Below are 23,929 nucleotides of genomic sequence, written 5' to 3'. Positions count from 1 at the left end.
ATGCCCTTCCTATAGTGGAGGGAGTGGGCAATGCATACACAATCAGGAACAGGAGAGTAAGGGGGGGAAATTACATCAGGATTGGCTTCAAAATAGCCACAGTTAAAATGGGAAATGCTAAGAAGGATTTTCTCGTTTTTCTTACTGTAGAAAAATGACTGAAATCAAAATGTGGACAGTGCAATACATAAATTTTGTAAATAGAGCAAGTATTTATCTACTTATATATGTGTTTTTTTCTGTATGGCTGACAGCTCCTCTTTAAGCATTAAAGGAAGACTGTGCTTCAAACAGATAAGATAAGTCACACTTGATGAACTTTACACCAACCCTGGATAATAGCAGTGAAAAGGGAGCAGGGGGGATTAACTTCTCAAACATGGCAGTCTTTTCAGCTATTTGAAGCCAGGTGCTGCTAAGATCCCTTTAAATAGGGAAATCTCACAAAAAGATCAGCAGCGCTGCTGTCAGAATTTAAAACATACAAAAAGTGTAAACACAGATTTGCAAACAATCGCAAATAGAAAGCTATATTTTTGATACAGTAAGTGTAAACCCTGCCTCAGTGAATCGCTCAGCTGTTTAAACTTCATAGTTTATGATAATAAATATCTCACATACAGTAATTTATCCACTGGCTATGGAAATATACAGAAAAACACATTTCATAACTACTGACACCACAGCTAGCTATTAACAATTAATTATACTGAAAAGTGGGTTGAGAATATTCCATATGGTCAATTAAGAAGCATGAAAACATTGTGCAAAATACCAGGATTGTGGAATGCAGGCAAATATTTTCATGGCTAGACACATGACAGATGCTGTGGAAACCATATGGGGTTTAAATGGGGGATGTCCTCTATCAGTACCAACTTCATTGTAAACAGGATGCTCAAAGTCTCAGAATAGCTGCACTACAAAGTACATTGATGCAGTTAATGTATCTGCTACCGTGGATTAATCTCTTGCTCCTTCACATTTGAGTGGTTCTATACAAGGGTGTTTGTGACTCCAGCAGGAGTCCATCATTTTGGTGGTTTGGGAATATTGGGGGGGGGGGGGGGGGGGATATTGAATCCCCTCAAGGAACTCCTAAAATGCGACCTTTGTTTCCACCATCAACTTGCACGCCCAAATCTCCATAGAGATGGCTGGGAATCACTTGTGAATTCCTGGAGAGGATCATTTGCCTGCTCACCTGTGAGAAAATCCATTTTAAACAGCAGCACAGTGGCATAGTGATTATAACTCTCGCCTTGCAGCGCCGTGTCCCTGGTTAGCATCCCAGCCAGGGCACTATCTGCAAGGAGTTTGTATGTTCTCCCCGTGTCTATGTGGGTTTCCTCCCACATCTCAAACACATACAGATAAGTTAATTGGCTTACCCCTAAAATTGGACCTAGAGTACAATGGTATAGATTAGATTGTGAGACCCTCTGAAAATACTAACAATAATTTTGATAGGACTTTTTCTCTTATTTTTGGTATTTATTTATTTTTAAATTGCAATGCAATGTTATGCCTATGGTGCTTTGACATGGAGTGCAGTGCATCGCTTTCTGAGTAAAACAACGCAACATGCACGATAGGACCCTTAACCATCTTAGCGGTATGGACGAGCTCAGCTCGTCCATCACCGCCGATGGCTGCCGCTCAGGCCCTGCTGGGCCGATTTTGTTCAAATAAAGAGCAGCACACGCAGCCGGCACTTTGCCAGCCGCGTGTGCTGCCCGATCGCCGCCGCTCTGCGGCGATTCGCCGCGAGCAGCGGCGAAAGAGGGTCCCCCCAGCCGCCTGAGCCCAGCGTAGCCGGAACAAAAAGTTCCGGCCAGCGCTAAGGGCTGGATCGGAGGCGGCTGACGTCAGGACGTCGGCTGACGTCCATGACGTCACTCCGCTCGTCGCTATGGCGACGATCTAAACAAAACAAGGAAGGCCGCTCATTGCGGCCTTCCTTGTTTATTCTGGGCGCCGGAGGCGATCGGAAGAACGCCTCCGGAGCGCCCTCTAGTGGGCTTTCATGCAGCCAACTTTCAGTTGGCTGCATGAAATAGTTTTTTTTAAATTTAAAAAAAACCCTCCCGCAGCCGCCCTGGCGATCTTAATAGAACGCCAGGGTGGTTAATATTATGTGCGCTGCCTGCACACACAAAGTTTACTGGGGCTGAGTGAATATACTCCAAGGAGTGGTAATTCATGAGAAGAGAGAGATATAGGCATCGATTCATCATTGTCTTTGCGATAACTTTTAAGATTCCTGTGGAACCATAAGATTCCTGTGGAATTGTGAGTAAAAAAAAGCAGTCCTTTGAACACCACGTAGCAACATTCCGAATAGGGCTTAACACCTGGACCAGGATTCTGGAAGTGGCTTGGGACAATCTTACAATTTCGCCAGCTACGGCTTGATAGGAGCCTTTTCTGAAAAAAAATGTAGTGCAGCTAGCTATTTAGTTAACCCTGACACTGCCTATGTTCTCTTACAAGATGATTCAAGAGAAATGCAGATGTCATGGTATAGCAAATAAATCCATTCTCTTGCAAATTGATATGGTTCTAGATCTTATTCTTGCCCTTCTGCGCCCCTTTGAATCACTCTCAGCTGATACATAACCACTTCAAATGGCTCCATCTTCTCTGTCTGCAATGTTCTGACAGGAATAACGACAGAGCAGTGAAGGAGACAACTAATTCTAAATTTAACACTAAACCACGCCCACTTTCATTTTCATGAATTGCACTTTCTTCCGCTTTATCGCATCATTACCGAATGATTACCGAATGCTCGCTAACAGCTGTAGATAACTTTGATGAATCCTGAAATCAACTTATCAAGTTTGGCATTTCACCGAGCTGTTGGTAATTGATTCGATAAGTCTTGATGAATTGAGGCCATAGAGTGCTGCATGGTGGCACAGTGGATAGCACTCTTGCCTTGCAGCTTTGGGTCCCCAGCTTGAATTCCACTTCAAAACAAAATAACAGCGTATGGTTTGGTGTGTTGGTGAAAGGACTTTAAGTTCAGATCTAAAGGTCCATACCTACAGAATGATTTTTCACACCAAAATTTTTTTCGCCATATCACGCAACATTTAAAAAAAAAAAATTAAATTATGTTGACCGAAGCACGACACCTGCAGCATTTGTTCCTTTTTGAACAACCGACAGGTCTGTAGAACTTTCCGATCCTCATTGACTTGCACGGGTTCACCACCAGGGCCGTTTCTACTGCCGTGCGGCCTGTGCCGCCGCACTGAGCGCTGCTGGGAGGGGGGCGCTGTGATGGAGGGGGGAGCCGCAGCCGCGGGGAGGGCAGCCCAACCTCTCCCTCCCTTCCTCTCCCCGGGCCGCTCTCCATGCGATCTCCCCTCGGACTGCAGAGTAATGCAGCAGGGAAGCGCTGTGCATAACTACTCACCTCGCTGGCTCCAAGCGCTGCTCTCTCGCCGCCAGTCTCATCTCTCCATACACGCTAATACACGCTGCTTCCTGTTTAGCCAGAAGCAGCGCATGTGTGTATCAGCGTCTATGGAGAGATGAGACTGGCAGCGAGAGAGCAGCGCTTGGAGCCAGCGAGGTGAGTAGTTATGCACAGCTCTTCCCTGCTGCATTACTCTGCAGTTCGAGGGGAGATCGCATGTCGGGCTGCCCTCCCCGCGGCTGCGTCTCCTCCCTCCATCATGGGGGGCACCTACCTAACCTATACTGGGGCAGCTACCTATCTAACCTATCCTGGGGGGCACCTACCTATCTAACCTATACTGGGGGGCAGCTACCTATCTAACCTATACTGGGGGGCACCTACCTAGCCTATACTGGGGCAGCTACCTATCTAACCTATCCTGGGGGGCACCTACCTATCTAACCTATACTGGGGGGCACCTACCTATCTAACCTATACTGGGGGGCACCTACCTATCTAACCTATACTGGGGGGCAGCTACCTATCTAACCTATACTGGGGGGCACCTACCTAACCTATACTGGGGCAGCTACCTATCTAACCTATCCTGGGGGGCACCTACCTATCCAACCTATACTGGGGGGCACCTACCTATCTAACCTATACTGGGGGGCAGCTACCTATCTAACCTATACTGGGGGGCACCTACCTAACCTATACTGGGGCAGCTACCTATCTAACCTATCCTGGGGGGCACCTACCTATCTAACCTATACTGGGGGGCAGCTACCTATCTAACCTATACTTGGGGGCACCTACCTAACCTATATTGGGGCAGCTACCTATCTAACCTATCCTGGGGGGCACATAACTATCTAACCTATCCTGGGGGGCACCTACCTATCTAACCTATACTGGGGAGCAGCTACCTATCTAACCTATACTGGGGGGCACCTACCTAACCTATATTGGGGCAGCTACCTATCTAACCTATCCTGGGGGGCAGCTACCTATCTAACCTATACTGGGGGGCAGCTACCTATCAAACCTATCCTGGGGGGCACCTACCTATCTAACCTATACTGGGGGCAGCTACCTATCTAACCTATACTGAGGGGCACCTACCTAACCTATATTGGGGCAGCTACCTATCTAACCTATCCTGGGGGGCACCTACCTATCTAACCTATACAGGGGGGGCACCTACCTATCTAACCTATACTGAGGGGCAGCTACCTATCTAACCTATAGTGGGAGCATTAACTTATCCAACCTGTATTGGGGGCACCTACCTACCTAGCTAGCCTATACAGGTAACAACTATACTGGCTACCTATATTGGAGGCACCTACCTAGCTAACCTATACTGGGGGCATCTACCTATCTAACCTATGCTGGGGGCAACTATTCTGGCTACCTATATTAGAGGCACCCACCTAGCTAACCTGTACTGGGGGCACCTACTACCTATCTAATTTATACCGGGGACGCCTGCCTATCTAACCTATACTGGCGGCAACTATACTGGCTACCTATACTGGAGGCACCTACCTGGCTAACCTATACCGGAGGCAACTATACTGGCTCACCTATGCCTGGCTACCTATACTGGGGGGACCTAAAGCTGGCTACCTATACTGGGGTACCTATTCTGGGGGAATCTATACTGAGTGCAACTAGACCTGGCTAACCTATACTGCGGGCACCCATACCTTGCTGCGGGGGGGGGGGGGGCAATTTTTACACCCTCGCCCTGGGTGCATTTTAGCCTAGAAACTGCACTGTTCAGCACGATTGTGTAAACGATCAGTTACACATGATCATTTGCTTCAGCTGCCGCAAACGACAATTGCAGATGCAGCCAGATGGATGGAGAAACGAACATTTGTTAGCGACGATCTCTGATCCATCTGGCCACATCTGCTGGTGGGTATTCAGCTTTCAATACATCACAAATAATCATTCAATAAAGTGGCACAAAGCCAAACACTTTTTAGCACCTTTGTGTCCAGGTCATGGCATATTGAAAGATAAAAGTGATTTCATTGAAGACGTATTTGTGTTCTACAAGATATATTAGTGTTCTAGAAGACACCACTATTACAGTGAGGCAATTCCCAGCATTTATTCACAGTATACAGATAATATAATGATGTGCCTATGACCCCTTTTGTAAAACAGAACCTATATTGAGTCATGCTGAAATAAAGAACATTTTTACAAGAAAAAAACGGTACTAAGGAATACCCAGAGAGCCCATTGTGACCCAGAACCACTAGGAAAGTATAAAGAGCTAAAAAAGACCAAATAGTCCTCTATTAAAAATCAATGCTAAATATAATTTTGCCTTTTTAACAGAGAGGGTATTTGCAATAATACAGTTTTAAGTGAGCAACTGTGGTTTCCCATGAAGCATCACTCCTGAATATGCAAATCATCTCTTTACGCTCCAGGGTTAATAAGAAACACTGCATACATTAGTGGTACCTTTTGCATGATTGCAAGCTTCTTTATCTTTGCTCAGTCCCTGATTGTCGTTTCCCTTCCCTCCGGAGTGGGATCGAGCAAACAAGAGAGAAGGACAAGCAGAAGTGTGGTGGTCTTTATTGTTTTAATCTCCAACTGGCAGTGGGTGTGTGAGGTCTGAACACGGCATGTTTGTATTGCATAATTGCGGAGAATGTTCTATAATGGATTAGATTTATGTGGCTGGAGTTATTTGGACATCAGGTGATCTAATACTGGATACAGAAGGGAATTTGGCTTTGATCGGCCTCTGTCACTTCCTGCAAATAACACAATGAGGAAATAATGACTGGAGCCAGTGTAGTACAGCTGGGCAACGCATTAAGCAAGAGGAGCTGAGTGACACACAACTATGCATGTCATCCATTATTAATGAGTAAGAATGTGGCATGTCTTTTTATAGCTGGTAGAGGGTAATACTAAAGCACAAAATGCATTAGTAGCGTGCAATATCAGGATCACCTTAGTCAGTCAGAATGCCCAACTCATACAGAAACATTCATTGGTTCCCTCAAAATTGGCCTAGTCTACGATAGGGGCATAGAATTATGACTACGGCATGAATTAGATTGTAAGCCCCTCTGAGGGACAAGTGACATGAATATAAACTTTGTAAAATGCTGCAGTAGATGTCAGTACTTTAAAAATAAATAATAATAAGTAGGCATCTTTGATCCTTGGAAGCCAAACATTATACAAGAGACAGGTTGGAAGGTTTCTAACTGATGTGTGATTATACTGTACTCTATGAAAAAATGCAAGCAAGGTCTTCCCCATTAGGGATGACCGGAAATGCAGATTTGCAATTCGGTATTTCGACAAGTGTCTTTTCGATTTTTGACTTTCTGAATTGTGCAGTTTTTTTAATATATATTTTTTGTCAAGCTACCACAGTGCACGTCAGCATTCTCTGATTTGCCTAATATTTCCCAGTGTTGTGATTGGCCTAAAAATTCCACAGTATTCTGATTTCCATGGCAAAATATGGATTCTCTGATTGTCCCAATACTTCTGAGTCTTTCCAAGAGATTGGCCTAAAATTTATAAGTCTTGGTAATGCGGTATTCTGCGGAATTCAGATTTCTGAATAAAGTAAAACAATTTCTGATCAGAAACTTGTAAATCAGAATTCTGCAGAATTTGGAACCTCATCCCTATTTTCCATACAAGTATTTACAGGTTACGTAGTACTCATCAACATCGGATGACAATCACCTTCGTATACACATGCTAGATGGTTCTCAGCCAAGTTGGCCGGTAGGTAGAGAATATAGCATGTGTATGACGATACCAATGCTTCAGGAAGAGATCTGGCCTGCTAGATCATACATCTTGCCTGAACGCAGGCCGAGTCTGTTGTTCTTTTCGTTATACCTCCCACTCTGTCATGTACTGTCATCCCTTCTCCCCTCTCCATGGTAACAGAATTTGGTGCTAGCCTGTAGGCTAACAAGGCATCCTATGTGTGTATGAGGCTTAAAATGTACAAAAAGGCGAACATCAGCAAAAAAATTATATTATTACTTAAGAAGTGGGAAGCCTTGTCATGCCCTCCTGGCTCCCACCAATGTTGTCCATAGACCACCAAAAGAAATCTGACTAAACTACTGAAAGACCACCAAAAGAAAACTACTAAACTGACTAAGAGCCAGTCCACACTAGGTCCGGAAACGTATCCGTGGCTGCGTTTTTCAAACCTGATAAAAAACTGAGTCCCGGATACTAATGTTGAAAATAACAGCCAGCCTCACCCAAGTAAAAAACGGATCCGTCTGCGTTTGCGGGGATCCGTTTTTAAAACCTGAACGGAAGGTCCGGATCTGCTGCATTTTCACACAACGGATCAGGACCACGGATACACGCAGGGGTAGTGAAAGTAATGAGAAAACGCATCTCCAGCTCCACAGGCAAAAAACGGATGTTAAAACGGATAGCCTGAGCTTTATGATTGGCCCAAAAAAATCCTCCCACTGCTTCCTAATGATGGAGACGTTTTCTGTCAGGGAAAAACCTGAACGGAAACTGATGCAAAACTGATGCACTTTCATCAGTTTGCAGTACGGTGGGTACTTCCCCTGATCCGGACTGCAGTGTCCGTCCTGCAACCGGGTCTAGTGTGGACCCACTCTAAGGGCTGGTTCAGACGGACGCTTGTGGAGCGTTTACCGCAAGCGTTCGGAACGTCGCGGTAAATGCTCCCATTCAAGTGAATGGGAGCGTTTACACCGAGCTTTTGCGCGCCTTTACCCGAACGTGGCGTTCGGGTCCCGATTTTCGTTAGTGTTCGAGCTGCCCCTGGAAGCGACATGTTGCTTCCAGGGAGCGGCCAACCACGACGGCTAATGTTCCCCTAGGAGAAAAAAAAAACGCGACCGCATCGGAACGCGAGCGAAGGCTACTGAAAGCCTGACCACGCAGCCGCCGCAACGCCCCCAGACGCGGCGCCACACAGACGTCCGTCTGAACCAGCCCTCAATCTAACTAAACTGAACTGAAGGTCAGATAAAGAATGCAGCCCAGTAGATGTCAATTGAGTACTCTATAGGTAGTTCACAGTAACAGCATTTGGTAGATATTTTCCATAGATATTTTTAGGAGCATTTCCATTCAGTAAGAGGCTGTTGCTCAACCAACCAATTAACCTTATTCACACTCATGTACACATCAAATTCCAACATGAAAACATAATAAGCAGAGAAGAATTTGCTTAACGATAAGCAATATCCACAGAATTGTGCCATTTTAATAGTCTGGAATGTAAAAAAAAAACTTTTATTCTGTGACAGAGAAAAACGAAGACTAAACAGCTTTAAAGGTGGTGTAAATATAGAAAGCTAGAAAAGCTACAGGTAAAGCAATTGAGGAAAAAGAACAACATGCAAGATGTACACAATCCTGCAATGAGTGACTACATACGTAACAGTCTCTAAATCGTAATACTATGTGGTTGCTATGTGGTCCAGGCTTCATACCACAGCAGTATTGACAGCTGTCACAAATGGGGCCCTGAGTCCTGGCAAATACCTCAAGTCTGAGAAGAAAGCCCCTTCCCAGGTGACAGCTGCATGGCTTGTGCATTGCACCATAAGAGGTGTGGATAGCTTGGAAAGGGGGACAGAAAAAGTGGTAAAGGCTTGGAATTCTGAATGAAGATGGTCAATTAGATGCTAGTAATCTTGAATTGATGCAAATTTTATGCAAATGTATCAATCTTATACCTGAATCAATTACTGTATATGCAGTCATTAAAGTTAATTAAATTTAGTTAAATTCCAAACTGCATTCAAGCATCTTTAAATTAACTGTTAGCTCAAAATTATTGGTATCCAACTGTCATTCTCTACTCAAATCTACCAGAATGGTTTCATACCATGCACGGTGATGCAGTGGTTCAGCAGATAGGTTGTCACTAGCCACAGCACAAACCAGTTGTTCACAGTGTCTTTACATTAGACATGTCATACTGGATAGTGTACTGGTAAGGCTGTTGACTTAGATGTGGGATTTGAACCTTTGACCAGGATTTCAATCCCAGCTCAAGCCAGTATGTAAAACAGTAAGGAGTTTTGGGGCAAGATTCTCTTGTGATCCTGATCGCCTGCGGAGGGTGCCCCTAACTGGCTGCAGCCCTGAAGTGCTTTCAGAGCACCAGGAGAAAAGTGCAATATAAATGTTCTGTGCTGCTAGCACTGCTAATATGACATGTCTGATATCTGCTCGCCATCATGCAAGTCAGGACTTGGCATTCCGTCACTACAAAAGACACCAGAAAGAAAAATAGGATCCCTATGGTTAACATAGTGAACTATTAAACATCCAGCACAGGCAACAAAAGATGTCAGTTGTGTTTACTTTGTGGCCACCAGTGTGATGTTCAGCCTTTCCTGGCAGCATAAAGCTCTAGCAAGACCTGTGCATTACAGCATTGCCCTAGGACAAGAGTTACACACTCTGCACTGGCAAAGAATTTATGGATACTGTATTTAAAGCAACTGCAATGCTAAAGTCACAGGTCAAATAGTGTGCTCAAAGCGGATGGTCAATAAATAGCCAGTCGAGACCTGATTATTTTTGTTAATTTTCCTTATACATTTGATCCTGTTTGATTTTTATTTTAACTGTATGCAGTATATAGAGCAGGGGTCAGGAACATTTTTGGCTGAGAGAGCCATAAACGCCAAAAATTGTATTTCCCTGAAAGCCATACAATCTGTTTCAAACTGGGACAGTGCACATGCGCAGCAGAGGGCTCATATCCCTGTTGCTATGGTGATGTGTATACAGTTGATCCGCCAGGCAGTGGAAGTGTCAGACACGTCTTCAGCTTCTCTTGGGTTTCAGCAACTTCAGCAATTACAGACAGGAGAAATACTGACTAATAGCTTGTACAATTACCTAGTTGACTTGGAGGTTGATTCACCTTGTAGGGTGAGATCCTCGCACTTTGTCAAGTGACAGGCAGCCTATTGGGCAAATCAAAGTGCAGGGATCTCATCCTACAAAGTCACTGGACCTGACAGGGTCCAGGGTGGGACAATTGGAGCGGCTGTTAGTTTTGGGGGGGAGCGTGAGTAAGTTAGTAGTGCATGCTGCAGCAGTAGCGTGCCTACTTTGGCGCTTTGAGTCCGCCAGGAGAAAAGCGCGATATAAATGTTATTTGAAAATTTTTCTTGCACTGCCTCACTAAGCTGTGCTGCTTGAGCACAGTGTAGCTTAGTGAATCAACCCCTACTGATTTTTCTGTGAGCCAGATGTAGCCATGAAAAGAGCCACATCTGGCTCCCGAGCCATAGGTTCCCTACCCCTGATATAGAGCTTTGGAACTTTTCAGCAGTATGCATTAATTGACCCACGAAAGAAATGTAAATTATAGTTATTAAAGATTTACCTTAGAGAATGTATATCATGTTCATAGAACACATCTAGCTGTTGATTAGTGCCCTCTTTGTAAAGCATTCAACTCAAATCCCCTGTACATGAGGAAGGGGTTTAAATGCATGTTTCATGTTACTATGGCAATAAAACACAATCACAGCAATCCCTAAATCTCAGACTTCTTTTCTTTAAATCCAGCCTTATAAAAAGCTGAAGACTGTGTGCAAATATTAAAACCCCTTTTTTTCATATCTGTTCAGAAGTGCAAAACTGCCTAGTGGCTGCTGCAGCCTCCCCCTCCCCCCCCCCCCCCACCAATTTTATTAGGTCTCACTACCTTGAGCAAACAAACAAGCCAGTCCCCTCATTGAAAACAGAGAAACCGATTGGTGGATGGAGGGTGACAGAATTTCAGTTCATTGACCATTGAATGGAAGTGGCTTGAGCTTATCTTTTGGACTTATATGAAAATGTAATACATCTTGGACCTGAACCAATCAAATGCATTTCCTGACCATTTGGATTAGCCCAGTTCCAAGCTGCATACAATCGGCATGCATGCTTGAAAATTTTGTATTTCATTGACCACCTTACCAATTGGCCACCAATACAATTTTGATTTTGAAAATATTCAAAATGGGTTTGTTAATGCGAAAATAAACAGGAACTAATTTCCTTTCACTCTGTATCATCACCATCAACCAGTCATACAACAGACAAACTTGCTTTCTGTCGCTGTCTGAGAATTTCTATTTACAATTGTGTTTCTTCCACGAAAATGCATTTGCAGAATCCGCAAACGTATCTTCGCAGAACTTGCAAAATCAGTTTTTGTTTGAAAATCAACATTTTCATTATTTTCATAAAAATGTGTGGAAAGAATTTTGGCATTTTTGATCATCACTAGAAAAGACTTCAGATCAGTTCTATAGTCTTTTAAAGGCCTTTGCATAAACATACAACCCCAGAGAATCAAGATGGAAGCCTACTTATTTTTTCTGACTTCAGGTTCCCTGTAACATATGGCAGTTAACAGCCTTTGCTATGGGCACTTATATGTGTCATTAAAGTAATTCCGAGCCAAAGCTCGGGTTCAAAATAAGTTCCTGACCTGACGAGAGGGAAGCCTCAGGATCCTATTGAGGCTTCCCTCTGTGGTCTAAAGCCCCGTTGCTGAGTCTTCCTGGATCGTGGGCACAGGAGCTGTCCACGCATGCGCAGTAGCACAGAGAGGGCTTACTGAGCATGGGCGGGCTCGCGTGGCCACAATCCAGGAAGAGGCACTGCGCGCCCCCGATATGATTAGTGACAATGCCTTGTCACCAATCTTCCATGGGGCTGTGCTCAGCGATGGAGGACATCAGAGCAGGGAGGGAAGTTTCAATAGGATCCTGAGGCTTCCTTCTCTGAGCTTCAGCTTGGGTATACTTTAAAGGGGTTCTGTGGAGGGGCTCAAAAGACAAAATCCAACAATTACCTGGGGCTTCTATTGGCCCCCTGCAGCTGCAATGTCCCGCACCGTCCTCGGTTCCCCACCACCGGTCCAGGTCTAATATTAGTCTAAATAGACGAATAGTGCTTGCTCCCTCGCACGTCATCGGAAGCTTACTGCGCAGGCGCAGTACAAAGTTTTCTTGTACTGTGGCTACATAGTAAGCTCCCATTGATGCGCGCGTGGCCGCAATCTAGGTAGACGCAAGATTAGACCGGAACCAGAGGATCGGAGGACGGCGCGGGATGTAACAGCTGCAGGGGGCCGATAGAAGCCACAGGTAAGTGTTGGATTTTGTCTTTTTAACCCCCTCCACAGAACCCCTTTAACTACTAGCCGACCGCGTCACGCTGAAGGGCCCCAGGACCGCCTAATGCCGATCGGCGTAAAGTCGTGGGGCTTCAGTTTGCAGGAGATTGCATGCAGGCTGTTCGTGCATCTCTTGCTTGGTAGGAGGAGCAGAGCTCAGTCTCCCATTGGCGACTGGAACCGCCGTCTAATTAGGGTGCATGTCTGCACTATGCATGTTACAGAGCCAGAGTTAGGACACCTATGTTTACCTGGGTACTTCTGCGCAGTGTAGGTGACTAAGCAAAAGAATTCATTCCATTGTGAACTATGCATTCCTTTGTAAGCTTTTAACTTAGCTGTAGGCATAACAGTGGTGCCTGGATGAGTGAATCTGTGAATGCATTTGTTTGAACATTTGCATGCGAACGTGCAAATGGTTATTGATTTTTGTTAATTAGGGTGTACAAGCGCTGCGATCTACAGCAGCACTGTACTGTACTGCCTCCAGAGGCACAGAGGTGATTGCCTGAAGCCTATGACAGCTGATCACGGGGATTGGCTGGCGGGGGAGGGAGGGAGGGGTATAATATGTAAATATAAAAAAACAGGAACTTTTAATGAAAACAAACACATAAAAATAAACATTCGGGGGGCAATCTGACCCCACCAACAGAAAGCCCTGTTGGTGGGTAGAAAAGGGGGGGGGTTTGAATCACCTGTGTGCTGTGTTGTGCGACCCTGCAGCTTGGCCTTAAAGCTGCAGTGGCCTGGAAACCAAAAAATTGTCTGGTCTTTGGGAGGGGGGGGGGGGGGTAAAGCCTGTGGTCCTTAAAGGGAACCAGAGATGAACGTTTCACACAAAATAAACATATCAGTCGATAGCTTGTAAAGAATAAATGCTCTACCTGATATTTTCACCGCTCTGGTGTGCCTTTTTTAGTGTTTTTTATCCATTATTGCTGGCTCAAATCCCTTCTGCTTCCGGGTTATGAGTTGTTCTGGATGTGCTGTCTAGGCTATATGAGAAAGGCTGCAGCCTTTCATCTGTGTGCTTTCATTTTGGTATGATGTGCAGCTGCCTGTAGGAAGTGTCTCTCATAGGAATGAAACTGCAGTCATCATCAGTATCTATGCAGACAGAGTGCACACAGAGCACACAGATCATATTGCCACACGTGTCTGTTTCAGAGATTCTCTCTCAGCAGCAGCAGCCCCTCCCATGTCATCACAGCTCTCAGTATGCAAAGCAGGAAATCTGAGCCAGGAGGAGGCAGGCTTATGCTTGAAAAGACTCCACAGAAGAGTGTTTCAGCTCTAATGATTCCAGGTCAAACCTAGACTGAGCCAGTCGGGGATTCTTATCACAGCTGATAATAGACTAATTAAGCTGATAAGAATGAAACTAAAAGCAGGGTAGGTGTTTACTGTCATGTTCCCACTGATAAATGTAATAAAATACATGAGGATGCTTCGTCTCTGGTTCTCTTTAAGTGGTTAAGTAACACATAAATTGTTCTGTAACTTCCTAGATGTAGCAGATTATTTCCCAGTGAGCTTTCAGCGAAAGGGAAGCTGAAGTGAGAAGAATACGGAACTACCATCTTCATTCCCTTACCTGCGATGCCAGTTGCCTGTGCTTTTAACGTTAGTTAATTTTGAGTCACACGCCTGCATTAAGCATGCACCCAGTGGAGTTATAGCATCCTAACTGCATGCTCATTCTGGGCCAGTGATGTAAAGTATTAGAGGAAGAGCAACAGCACAGAAGTCAGGCAACTAGCATTGCTTATTGGAGAATCAAGATGACAGCCTCCATATTTCTCTCACTTCAGGCTCACTTTAAGGTAGAATGTTTTGAATCAAGTTGGTACTGTACATTGGCTAATTTAACAACATCCAAAGTGTATAACTCAGCAGCTACACCACTGATGGCCGATCAGCTATAAAAGCAAGTACTGGCTTTTAAAATTCTGTTACAACTCTCAGGCCCCTTTCACACTTGAGCGTTTTCATTGTGTTGCATTACCATTTTTTACCGCAGGGTAATGCTAAAGCAATGAAAGTCTATAGGACATTTCATTCATGATGTGGTGCGATGCGTCAGAAGCATTGCATCTGACGCAAAAGCATCTGCACTTTATGGGTCAACTTTCACGGCGATATGCGTTGACCGGAAGTCATACAAGCCAATGGCGCTGCAAATATTTTAAACTGTTTATCGTTCGCGTTGTGCATGCGCGGAAGCATATTTTACCAGTACACTTCCTTGCAATTTGTATTTCGGCCACAGGAAGTGAGCGCTAGAGAGTGGCCAAAAATTGTATTACTGTACATTAACGTGGGTGTATACAAGCCTCCTTTTAGCATCGAAGTGCAATGTGATCATCCTATTGCACCGTTTTGAAAACACTGGTTGCTGGTGTGAAAACGACCTTGGGCTATGTTCACAGTGATACATTGCAGTGCGTATCCTGTATCTGGATCGCAACGTTCATGAAATCGGTGACGTTCCACTTTAATAAGCAAAATGATAGCAGCCTTCATGCTCCTCACACTACAGACTTCCTTTCAATAATGACGGTATGCAAGTTTCCTCACGGGAAAGTATAACTTGATAGGACTGTTACACTGACTCAGTCTGCTAGAACATCTAAGCCAAGCATTTTGTAGTTCTTCAGTTTCTGTTTGTGTCATACATGTCATCATTTCAACTGTGTGTCTCTTAACTTAACTCATAGATTATTCCAGAAACTGTGAGAACTGCATGTATAAAAATCTGCAGAACACGTGCTACATCTGAACCATCTGTATTGCTTCATTGCAATCAGTCAACTCAAGTCTTCAATTTGCCAACTGTTTCATGTATATGTTTGGTTCTGATTGATAAATGAGAGACACAGACAGTTCCAACTCATAATATGCTGATAAATAAAGCCACTGAATAGATCGACACATTGAGCCAGATCTCACATTTTTAGAACAGGGGACAGATTAAAGGAAAGTGTAGCTTTAAGAAATTCCTTAATTATAAAACAAATTCTCAATAAGAACTAATAAGAGGTTATAAAATGCCTGTGTGACCAAACAAAAAAAATTGAGTGTGAGCAAACAAAATAGAGAAAGTTCTCTGCCTTGTTTACTCTATAAATATAGCTCAACACAATCTGATAAGTTTTTTTTGTCCTATCATCTACAATCTTATCTTCCGAGTGAAGTGGAAGTTTGATTTTTAACCCTTCCAGTAACTAACACTGTCATATATGTTTGTCCGATTAGTTTTTTGCTGTGCTTAAGATTTTAGACCAGAGCTTAAATTTGAGTTTTATACCTGTTTAGGTTCCCCACTGTCCTTGAGGTTTTTGCACGAACACTGGCAATCCAGCGCAGGAGACATAGGCGCAGCCGGCGCCACCATAGACCATATTAGGAATTACGGCTATAGCGGCGCAGAGTGAGTAACTGCAGCGCCGTCAGAAGACACTCAGCAATAGCTGGAAGCCGAATTACATCATTCCCCACTATCCACGTCGAGCTAGAGGGGGAATAGTAATTAACATCGCCAGGGACTAGTGCAGCAGCAGGATAAGCTATATACCGGCTGTATCCTGTGCCCAAGTCTCCCGGCAGCAAATCCTCTCGTGCACGTTTTTGCAGCCCATAACTATGTCTATGATGCCTTCACTATACATCTCACACAGCTCAGCACAGCTGAGGTTAAAATGCAAGACATGGATAACATTAAGTCCGCACACTGCTCCCACCCAGGATTATGAGGGCGCTCTATTTTTGTTCACTATGTAACTGTAGACACAGATATTAAAAACCATGCTTGATGGCTGACAACAGCTGAGCCATGTCTGTACCAGTTATGTGACCACATTACCCCACTCAGATATTTGAAGTCTTACAGACTGGGAAATAACACAGTTATATTTTGTTTTTTACCTCCTAGGCTGAAATGAAGAAGTGGATGACCGTTAGCCTCACGCTTTCAGCCTTGCCAGACATAAAGATCATTTACAAGAAATAACTAAATATACACTAGCTTTACAACTTTCAATATCACTACTAACTTAAATCAGCTGGCTTGTTGGTTGCCATGTGACTATAACAACAATAGTCTATGACATACATTGCCTGATATTTACAGCCCAATAAAAATGCAAATGCACACATTTCCCATAGAAAACAATGTGATGTTTATCTGCCTGGCCTATTCAGATTAAGAAGAATTCAGCTACATTTTTTTCTAGTAACTAGTGAAAATGAAAGTAAACCTGTTATTGGCTGCTGTGAACATACCCCCAGTATTACTTTACTCTGCACACTTCCTATTTATGTAGACCATTGATGCGAGTTACTACAATAAATTACTGCTATGACCTAATGATTCCACTAGGTGTAACTGCAAAAAGGGCACTGGGGAAATTTAGGTGCTGGATAGAGGCGCTAGTAGAATATCGGTAAAATTACCAATATTCTACTACTTCTGACAGTAACACAATGGTAAAATGTACTAATATTTTACTAACACTAAACCTAACCCTATTCTCACACGAGCCCTTCCCCCACTTATTCCTAATTCTGACCGACCCACCCCCGACCGATGCCTAACTCTGACCGACTCACCCCTCACCGATGCCTAACCCTGACCAACCCTCCCCCACCTTTGCCTAACCCTGACCGACCCTCCCCAACTGATGCCTAACCCTGACTCTCCCAACGATGCCCAACCTTCATGGTAGCTCTGCCTTCATGCGCGTCAATCCGCACATTTCTCCGCCTCTAGCCCACCCCTCTCAGTGAAAGAAGACTGAAAGGGGCGGGCGGATGCGGCGTTCTGTGCAGATGGACGCATGTAGAGGCAGAGCTACAGCCCAAAAGCTCTGCCTCTTCAGGGAAGTGCTCCCCGAAATGTGCCCTGGGGAGTTTGGGGTGATTTAGTTAGTGTTCAGCCGCGGGGATGCGGCGTTTCAGTTAGGGCAATGATATTAAAGATGATTTTACAAGAAAAATAGGTATTTTGGGAGACTTCAGTCTCTCTTTAACCACCTGAGCGGTCTGGACGAGCTGAGCTCGTCCAACACCGCCGGAGGTCGCCGCTCAGGCCCTGCTGGGCCGATTTTAATCAAATAAAAAGCAGCACACGCAGCCGGCACTTTGCCAGCCGCGTGTGCTGCCTGATCGCCGCCGCTCTGCGGCGATTCGCCGCGAGCAGCGGCGAAAGAGGGTCCCCCCAGCCGCCTGAGCCCAGCGTAGCCGGAACAAAAAGTTCCGGCCAGCGCTAAGGGCTGGATCGGAGGCGGCTGACGTCAGGACGTCGGCTGACGTCGATGACGTCACTCCGCTCGTCGCTATGGCGACGATATAAGCAAAACAAGGAAGGCCGCTTATTGCGGCCTTCCTTGTTTATTCTGGGCGCCGGAGGCGATCGGAAGATCGCCTCCGGAGCGCCCTCTAGTGGGCTTTCATGCAGCCAACTTTCAGTTGGCTGCATGAAATAGTTTTTTTTTTATTCAAAAAAAACCCTCCCGCAGCCACCCTGGCGATATAATCAGAACGCCAGGGTGGTTAAAGGCATGCCCATGAGAGGTGCTTGGAGTCCCTTTAATTCTTGGTAAAATCAGCTGTTTTCTGCATTACTGCATGCGGTAATGCTTTATGAATCGGGGCCATAGTAAGTAACTATGGCCAAAGTTTGATAAATTCCACAAAGCAGCAGGCTGTTTTGTGTCTTGGAATTTGCTATACATTTTGTTCATCTTGTTACATTTGCCACTGTAGTTACTATGTCTACCAATTCAGTGTTATGTACCAGTGTCTATATATTGTGCATACCAACGTCTGTACTATTATGTACCTCAAGTTTGTGTCTTTCTCTGTAAAGCACCACGGAATATGTTGGTGCTTTATAAATCAATAATCCTTCCTTATAAAAGGCAAGTGTCCCTGCGTCCTGTCCCTGTGTCAGTGCTTTTGTGGTACTGCGCATGTCCTGCACTGACAGCCGTTGGGATAGGATGCAGGACGGACCAGGGGGCGGGTCGGCTGGGCGTGAGCAGTGGTGACAGACCTAAAACCCGTTTTTAAACAGGCTTAGGTCACTAGAAATATTAATAACTGACCCTGCCCCTGCCAGAAGGAGGAAGCATCAGAGTCACGTGACGCATGCTGTAAAAGGCAAGTAAGCAGGGGTGATCTCCGAGCTTAATCACGAGTAATCATTACTCGTAATTTAAATTAGGTGTAATTACAGCAGGTGTGCGGCGGGGAATGAAAGGGTTATTTACCCATAATTCTGCCGTTCGCCCTGCGTCCTGAGAGTCCGTGCTGTTAGACGGATACAGTAGGGTTAGGAGGCGCCCGTATTTGTGTAGTATATATTTAAATATACGTTATTTCCTCTTAAATTAACTCCAAAAAATAATAATAGGATTCTTGCCTACCTTGTATAGGAAGACATCAACTCTTAATGAATTTATGATATTTATTTTCATAAAGCACCTCAGACGACAACGCGTTTCGCGGCTCAAACCGCTTCCTCAGGTCAACAACAGGGTGCTCTATAGGTATCTGTTAAAGCCTGGGCGCCAAGTTGTTCGGGGTAAGCCGCGCAGAAGGTTTTCTCCGGCCCTCCTGGGCCGATTTTCTTACTTTTTTTTTTTGCTGGACGCAGCTAGCTGCGCCAGCACACTGATCGCCGCCGTCCCGCGCCCGATCGCCACTATCCGTTGCGGCGCGCGGGCCCCCCCCCCCCAGACCCCTGGCACTGCCTGGCCCCCTGCGCTGCCTGGCCAATCAGTGCCAGGCAGCGCCGAGGGGTGGATCGGGACTCCCAATGACGTCACGACGTCGCTGACGTCGGTGACGTCATCCCGCCCCGTCGCCATGGCGACGGGGGAAGCCCTCCAGGAAATCCCGTTCTTTGAACGGGATTTCCTGATCGGAGATCGCCGAAGGCGATCGAAGAGGGCGGGGGGATGCCGCTGAGCAGCGGCTATCATGTAGCGAGCCCTGGGCTCGCTACATGATTTTTAAAAAAAAAAAACTGCCGCGCTGCCTCCTGGCGGAATTTTTCATACCGCCAGGAGGGTTAAGAGTCGATGTCTTCCTATACAAGGTAGGCAAGAATCCTATTATTATTTTTTGGAGTTAATTTAAGAGGAAATCACATATATTTAAATATATACTACACAAATACGGGCGCCTCCTAACCCTACTGTATCCAGTTGAACCAACCCACTTTGTGGAGTTCTCACTACACCTTGGTATAGTGAGTCTTTTTCTTTTTGGAAGGAGCAGCGACCAACTATTACAAGACTGAGTGGAGACGGGATTTCTCCACATGCCTTTATGAGTGGTTGCCTCGGCTAGCAACCCTTACTTGTGAGTATAATATACTCAGATTCTCCTTCTTTCTTTATTATCCGACGATATTACACCAGGTGTCCCTGTTTTCCTTTTTTTTCTCTATCCAGCTTCAGTGCTGTTAGACGGCTCGTGTTCCAAGCCTCGCTGCCGTCACTTCCTCCTTCAAGCCGGAAGGAGAAAGTGAACAGTAACCAGTCAACATTAACCATATTGATGAGAAGGATCCAGAAGATCTGCACACACTTATGAATCAAGTTCAATGTTTATTCAAGCATAGTGACACATTTCCATTCCATCAACCAACGATTAATGTCAGGGCCCCTGTGGGGTCCCTTTGATCACGGGAACACAAAATGGTGTCACCATTCTGTGTTTGTTACCTTGACAAAGGGGACCCCACGGGGCCCTTAAATGAATTGTTGGTTGATGGAATGGAACTGTGTCACTATGCTTAAATAAACTTTGAACTTGGTTCATAAGTGTGCGGATCTTCTGGATTCTTCTGTACTACACACTGATTCAGCACCTCCACGGTGGTGTGCAATTCCTTATCAACTTATCGACTACCGCACGACTGGCCAAAATACCAGGGGGATGTGCAAGTGAATGACTACATTGAGGGACCCCACGCAGCTCATGGGGCTTAAAGAGACACTGAAGCGAAAAAAAAAAAATATGATATAGTGAATTGGTTGTGTACTATGAATAATTACTAGAAGATTAGCAGCAAAGAAAATATTCTCATACTTTTCATTTCAGGTATATAGTATTTTTTCTAACATTGCATCATTCTCTAATATGTGCACATTACACAACACTCTGCATTCAAAATGAGTCTTTCAGAGCAGTCTGTGAAGTAATGACCTCTCCTCTAGCAGAGGAAAAGTAAATAGTCCAGGAACAGTTGAGATAATAAAAGTCAGATAACAGCCCTCTCCACGACTAACTTAGTCGGAGAGCTTAATGGCTTGTTTGCATAGAGATAACAACTGGAGTTTCTCAACTCTTCCTGTACTGGAAACAATTACACTGATGTATCTGATCTTAATGTTTTATTTCTTAGCTGTGCTACACATAGAAATCATAATATCATCATTTTTTTTCGCTTCAGTGTCTCTTTAAGGAAGCACCAGGTAACTATAAATACAGCCTTAAACGCCATCTTAGGTAGACTTTAATGAAGTTATTCTGTAGGAATGATGAAATGTCTCCAGCAAAGCTCCCACCTGTTCTTTTTTTGAAGGGACAGTCCCTCTTTGGGAACCAAATCCCCGTCCCGCTTTCTTCCTCATTTGTCACTCATTCAGGACTGATGTACAGATCTGTATAAATATATGTATTTATCTCCTGAAATACGTTTTAAATAGGGGGAGGTGTGTAGTCCAGAGGAGTCCCAAGACTTCCTACGGATACAGGAAAAAATACAGAGACACCAGGAGCCTCTTATAGTGTAGTATTTTAGCATCAGGCGTTCTGCAGAGGAATATATGGTACTCACAAAGTGGGTTGCAAAACCAGCAACCACAGTATAAAGGCAGGTGAGGAAGTCCCATCCCCCCTCTCGTGTTCTTGATTTTCATGGGTCGCACGCCAACAAAAAAAACAATTGTTTAGGTACAACAAACAATTGACCGCAAACCTAATAGCTAGGGGGGAGCTGTAATTAGTATCACTTGGAGGGAGAAGGCTCCCCAAAAATAGCAATCAGTATAATATGAAAGGGCTTACCTCCAGAAAGAAAAGGCAACGCCAATATCGACAAAACATTTAATACTCAGACACAAAAATGATCAAGCTTTTCACGGAGCACAGATCAAATAAGACAGTGTCTGAGTAACCAAGATGCAGAACTCGGGGTGACAAAAAAATAAATACATTATTTTTTTCTTTTTTTTTAGGTGCTCCAGAATCTGAACTGATTGAATCAGTGAATTTCTCACTAGAGTGAGTGAAATAATTTGCCTGCACATAATAAACCTCTCTGCTGTCGGCACAGAATGGATTGTTTATTAATTTCCGGCAAGGCTAGTGCAGAGGAAGAGACATTCTTGTTGCCACGGTGAAGGGAGAAGCCTATGACACTGGAAAGAAGAACCCATCACTCGACATTATTGCACTGTCCTAGCTGTTAAGGTGATGGGTGTTTTTTTTTTTTCTTACTACCATTATTTGCCCTTACGAAGTCCCTTCTAACTCTTAAGCTGGGCGGTATGGACGAGCTCAGCTCATCCATTACCGCCGGAGGGTGCCGCTCAGGCCCTGCTGGGCCGATTTGTTTCAAATAAAAAGGAGCACACGCAGCCGGCACTTTGCCAGCCGCGTGTGCTACCTGATCGCTGCTGCAGCGCGGCTGTAAAAAGACTTTCAGTTGGCTGCATGTAATAGTTTTTTTTTTAATTAAAAAAAAACCCTCCCACAGCCGCCCTGGCGATCTTAATAGAACGCCAGGGAGGTTAAAGGGCTTCAGGAAAACTTAAACTTTGATAGTGTTCCTCTAAGTTTTCAAGGCCATGCATGCAGATTGAAAAGAGGAAGGCCAAGGACAGAGCCCTGAGATACCCCCACAGACAAAGGATTTGGAAAGGAGATGTGATCTGAGTTAGAGACAGTGAAATACCTTCCATAGAGATCGGAAGATATCCAGGACAGAGTGAAGCCCTTTATACCTACAGATAAAACTATATGGAGGAATAAGTTATGGTCAACAGTATCAAATTCAGAGAGCAGGTCAAGAAGGATGAGTGTGGAATCATGGCCTTGGATTTAGCTGTAAAAAGATAATTGGCCACTATACTAAGAGTATTCTGTGGAGTGGTTCGTACAAAATCTAGACTGGAACTGATCAAACAGCGAGTTAGAAAATAAATATTTGAGGAATTCAGCATGGATATGTTGTTCAAGTAATTTGGATGTACAGAGGAGAAGTGACACTGGGCGGTAGCTAATGGGATCTTATGTGCCAATGTAAACAGAGCATCTCTATACATAATTTGGAAGTGTCCCTGCGTCCTGCTTTGTCCGTGTGTCAGTGCTTTTTTTGCACTGCGCATGTGCAGGGACACAGAGACACTGAAGGCTTGCAGGGGAGGACGGAGTCAGAAGCGGCGGGCATGTGCGCGCAGGCAGTGGGCGTGTGCAGGCGCGCATGCGCAGTGACAGACCTAGCCCATTTTTAAACGGGCTAAGGTCACTAGTAGAAATAGAATTGTCATTTTCAATGGAACAAAATGGGTGCAGTGTGAATGGTTCCTCAAAGTTTAGGTCATCTCATTATTATTTGTAGTGTTAGCTGTTTAAAGAGACACTGAAGCGAAAAAAAAAAAATATGATATAGTGAATTGGTTGTGTACTATGAATAATTACTAGAAGATTAGCAGCAAAGAAAATATTCTCATACTTTTATTTTCAGGTATATAGTGTTTTTTTCTAACATTGCATCATTCTATAATATGTGCAGATTACACAACACTCAGCATTCAAAATGAGTCTTTCAGAGCAGTCTGTAAAGTAATGACCTCTCCTCTAGCAGAGAAAAAGTAAACAGTTCACTTACAGTTGAGATAATAAAAGTCAGATAACAGCCCTCTCCACAGGGCCTTTTTCCACTAGCCTGCGATTTGCGATTTGCTTCTGATCGCAAATCGCAAGGTACATTAAACTAATGGAAACTGCAGCAGCAATGTCCATTAGTGCGATCCGATTGCGATGCGATTTTGGTCAAAGCGCAATCGTTGTCCTGCCGCGTTTTGTATGCGATTGAGCTGGACTATAATGAGTATAGTAGCTCAATCACATGGTGGAAATTGAAACGCGATTGCGATCACGATCGGAATCGCGATTGCATTTCATAGTGGAAAAGAGCCCTAAGACGTTGGAGAGCTTAATGGCTTGTTTGCATAGAGATAACAACTGGAGTTTCTCAACTCTTCCTGTACTGGAAACAATTAGACTGATGTATCTGATCT

General features: G+C 44.5%; 1 protein-coding gene across 2 annotated transcripts in view; it reads right to left on the bottom strand.

Moving 5' to 3' along the window:
• The window catches only part of STAC3 (SH3 and cysteine rich domain 3), a 119,188-nt gene that overhangs the window by 83,229 nt on the left and 12,030 nt on the right, over window positions 1–23,929 (bottom strand). Inside the window, exon 1 of one of the 2 annotated variants that reach the window (XM_068267471.1) lies at window positions 5,897–6,032. The exons of the other annotated variant lie outside the window; for it this stretch is intronic. Coding sequence (XP_068123572.1) covers window positions 5,897–5,905 — 9 coding nt within the window. The 5' untranslated portion in view covers window positions 5,906–6,032. Of the gene's footprint in view, window positions 1–5,896; window positions 6,033–23,929 lie in introns of those variants that run through there. 2 annotated transcript variants of the gene reach the window in all.

The sequence above is a fragment of the Hyperolius riggenbachi genome, chromosome 2 (assembly GCF_040937935.1).
Source record: "Hyperolius riggenbachi isolate aHypRig1 chromosome 2, aHypRig1.pri, whole genome shotgun sequence".
Lineage (NCBI taxonomy): Eukaryota > Metazoa > Chordata > Amphibia > Anura > Hyperoliidae > Hyperolius > Hyperolius riggenbachi.
Note: the sequence above shows the minus strand (reverse complement) of the source record. Positions and strands in the feature narration are given on the sequence as shown.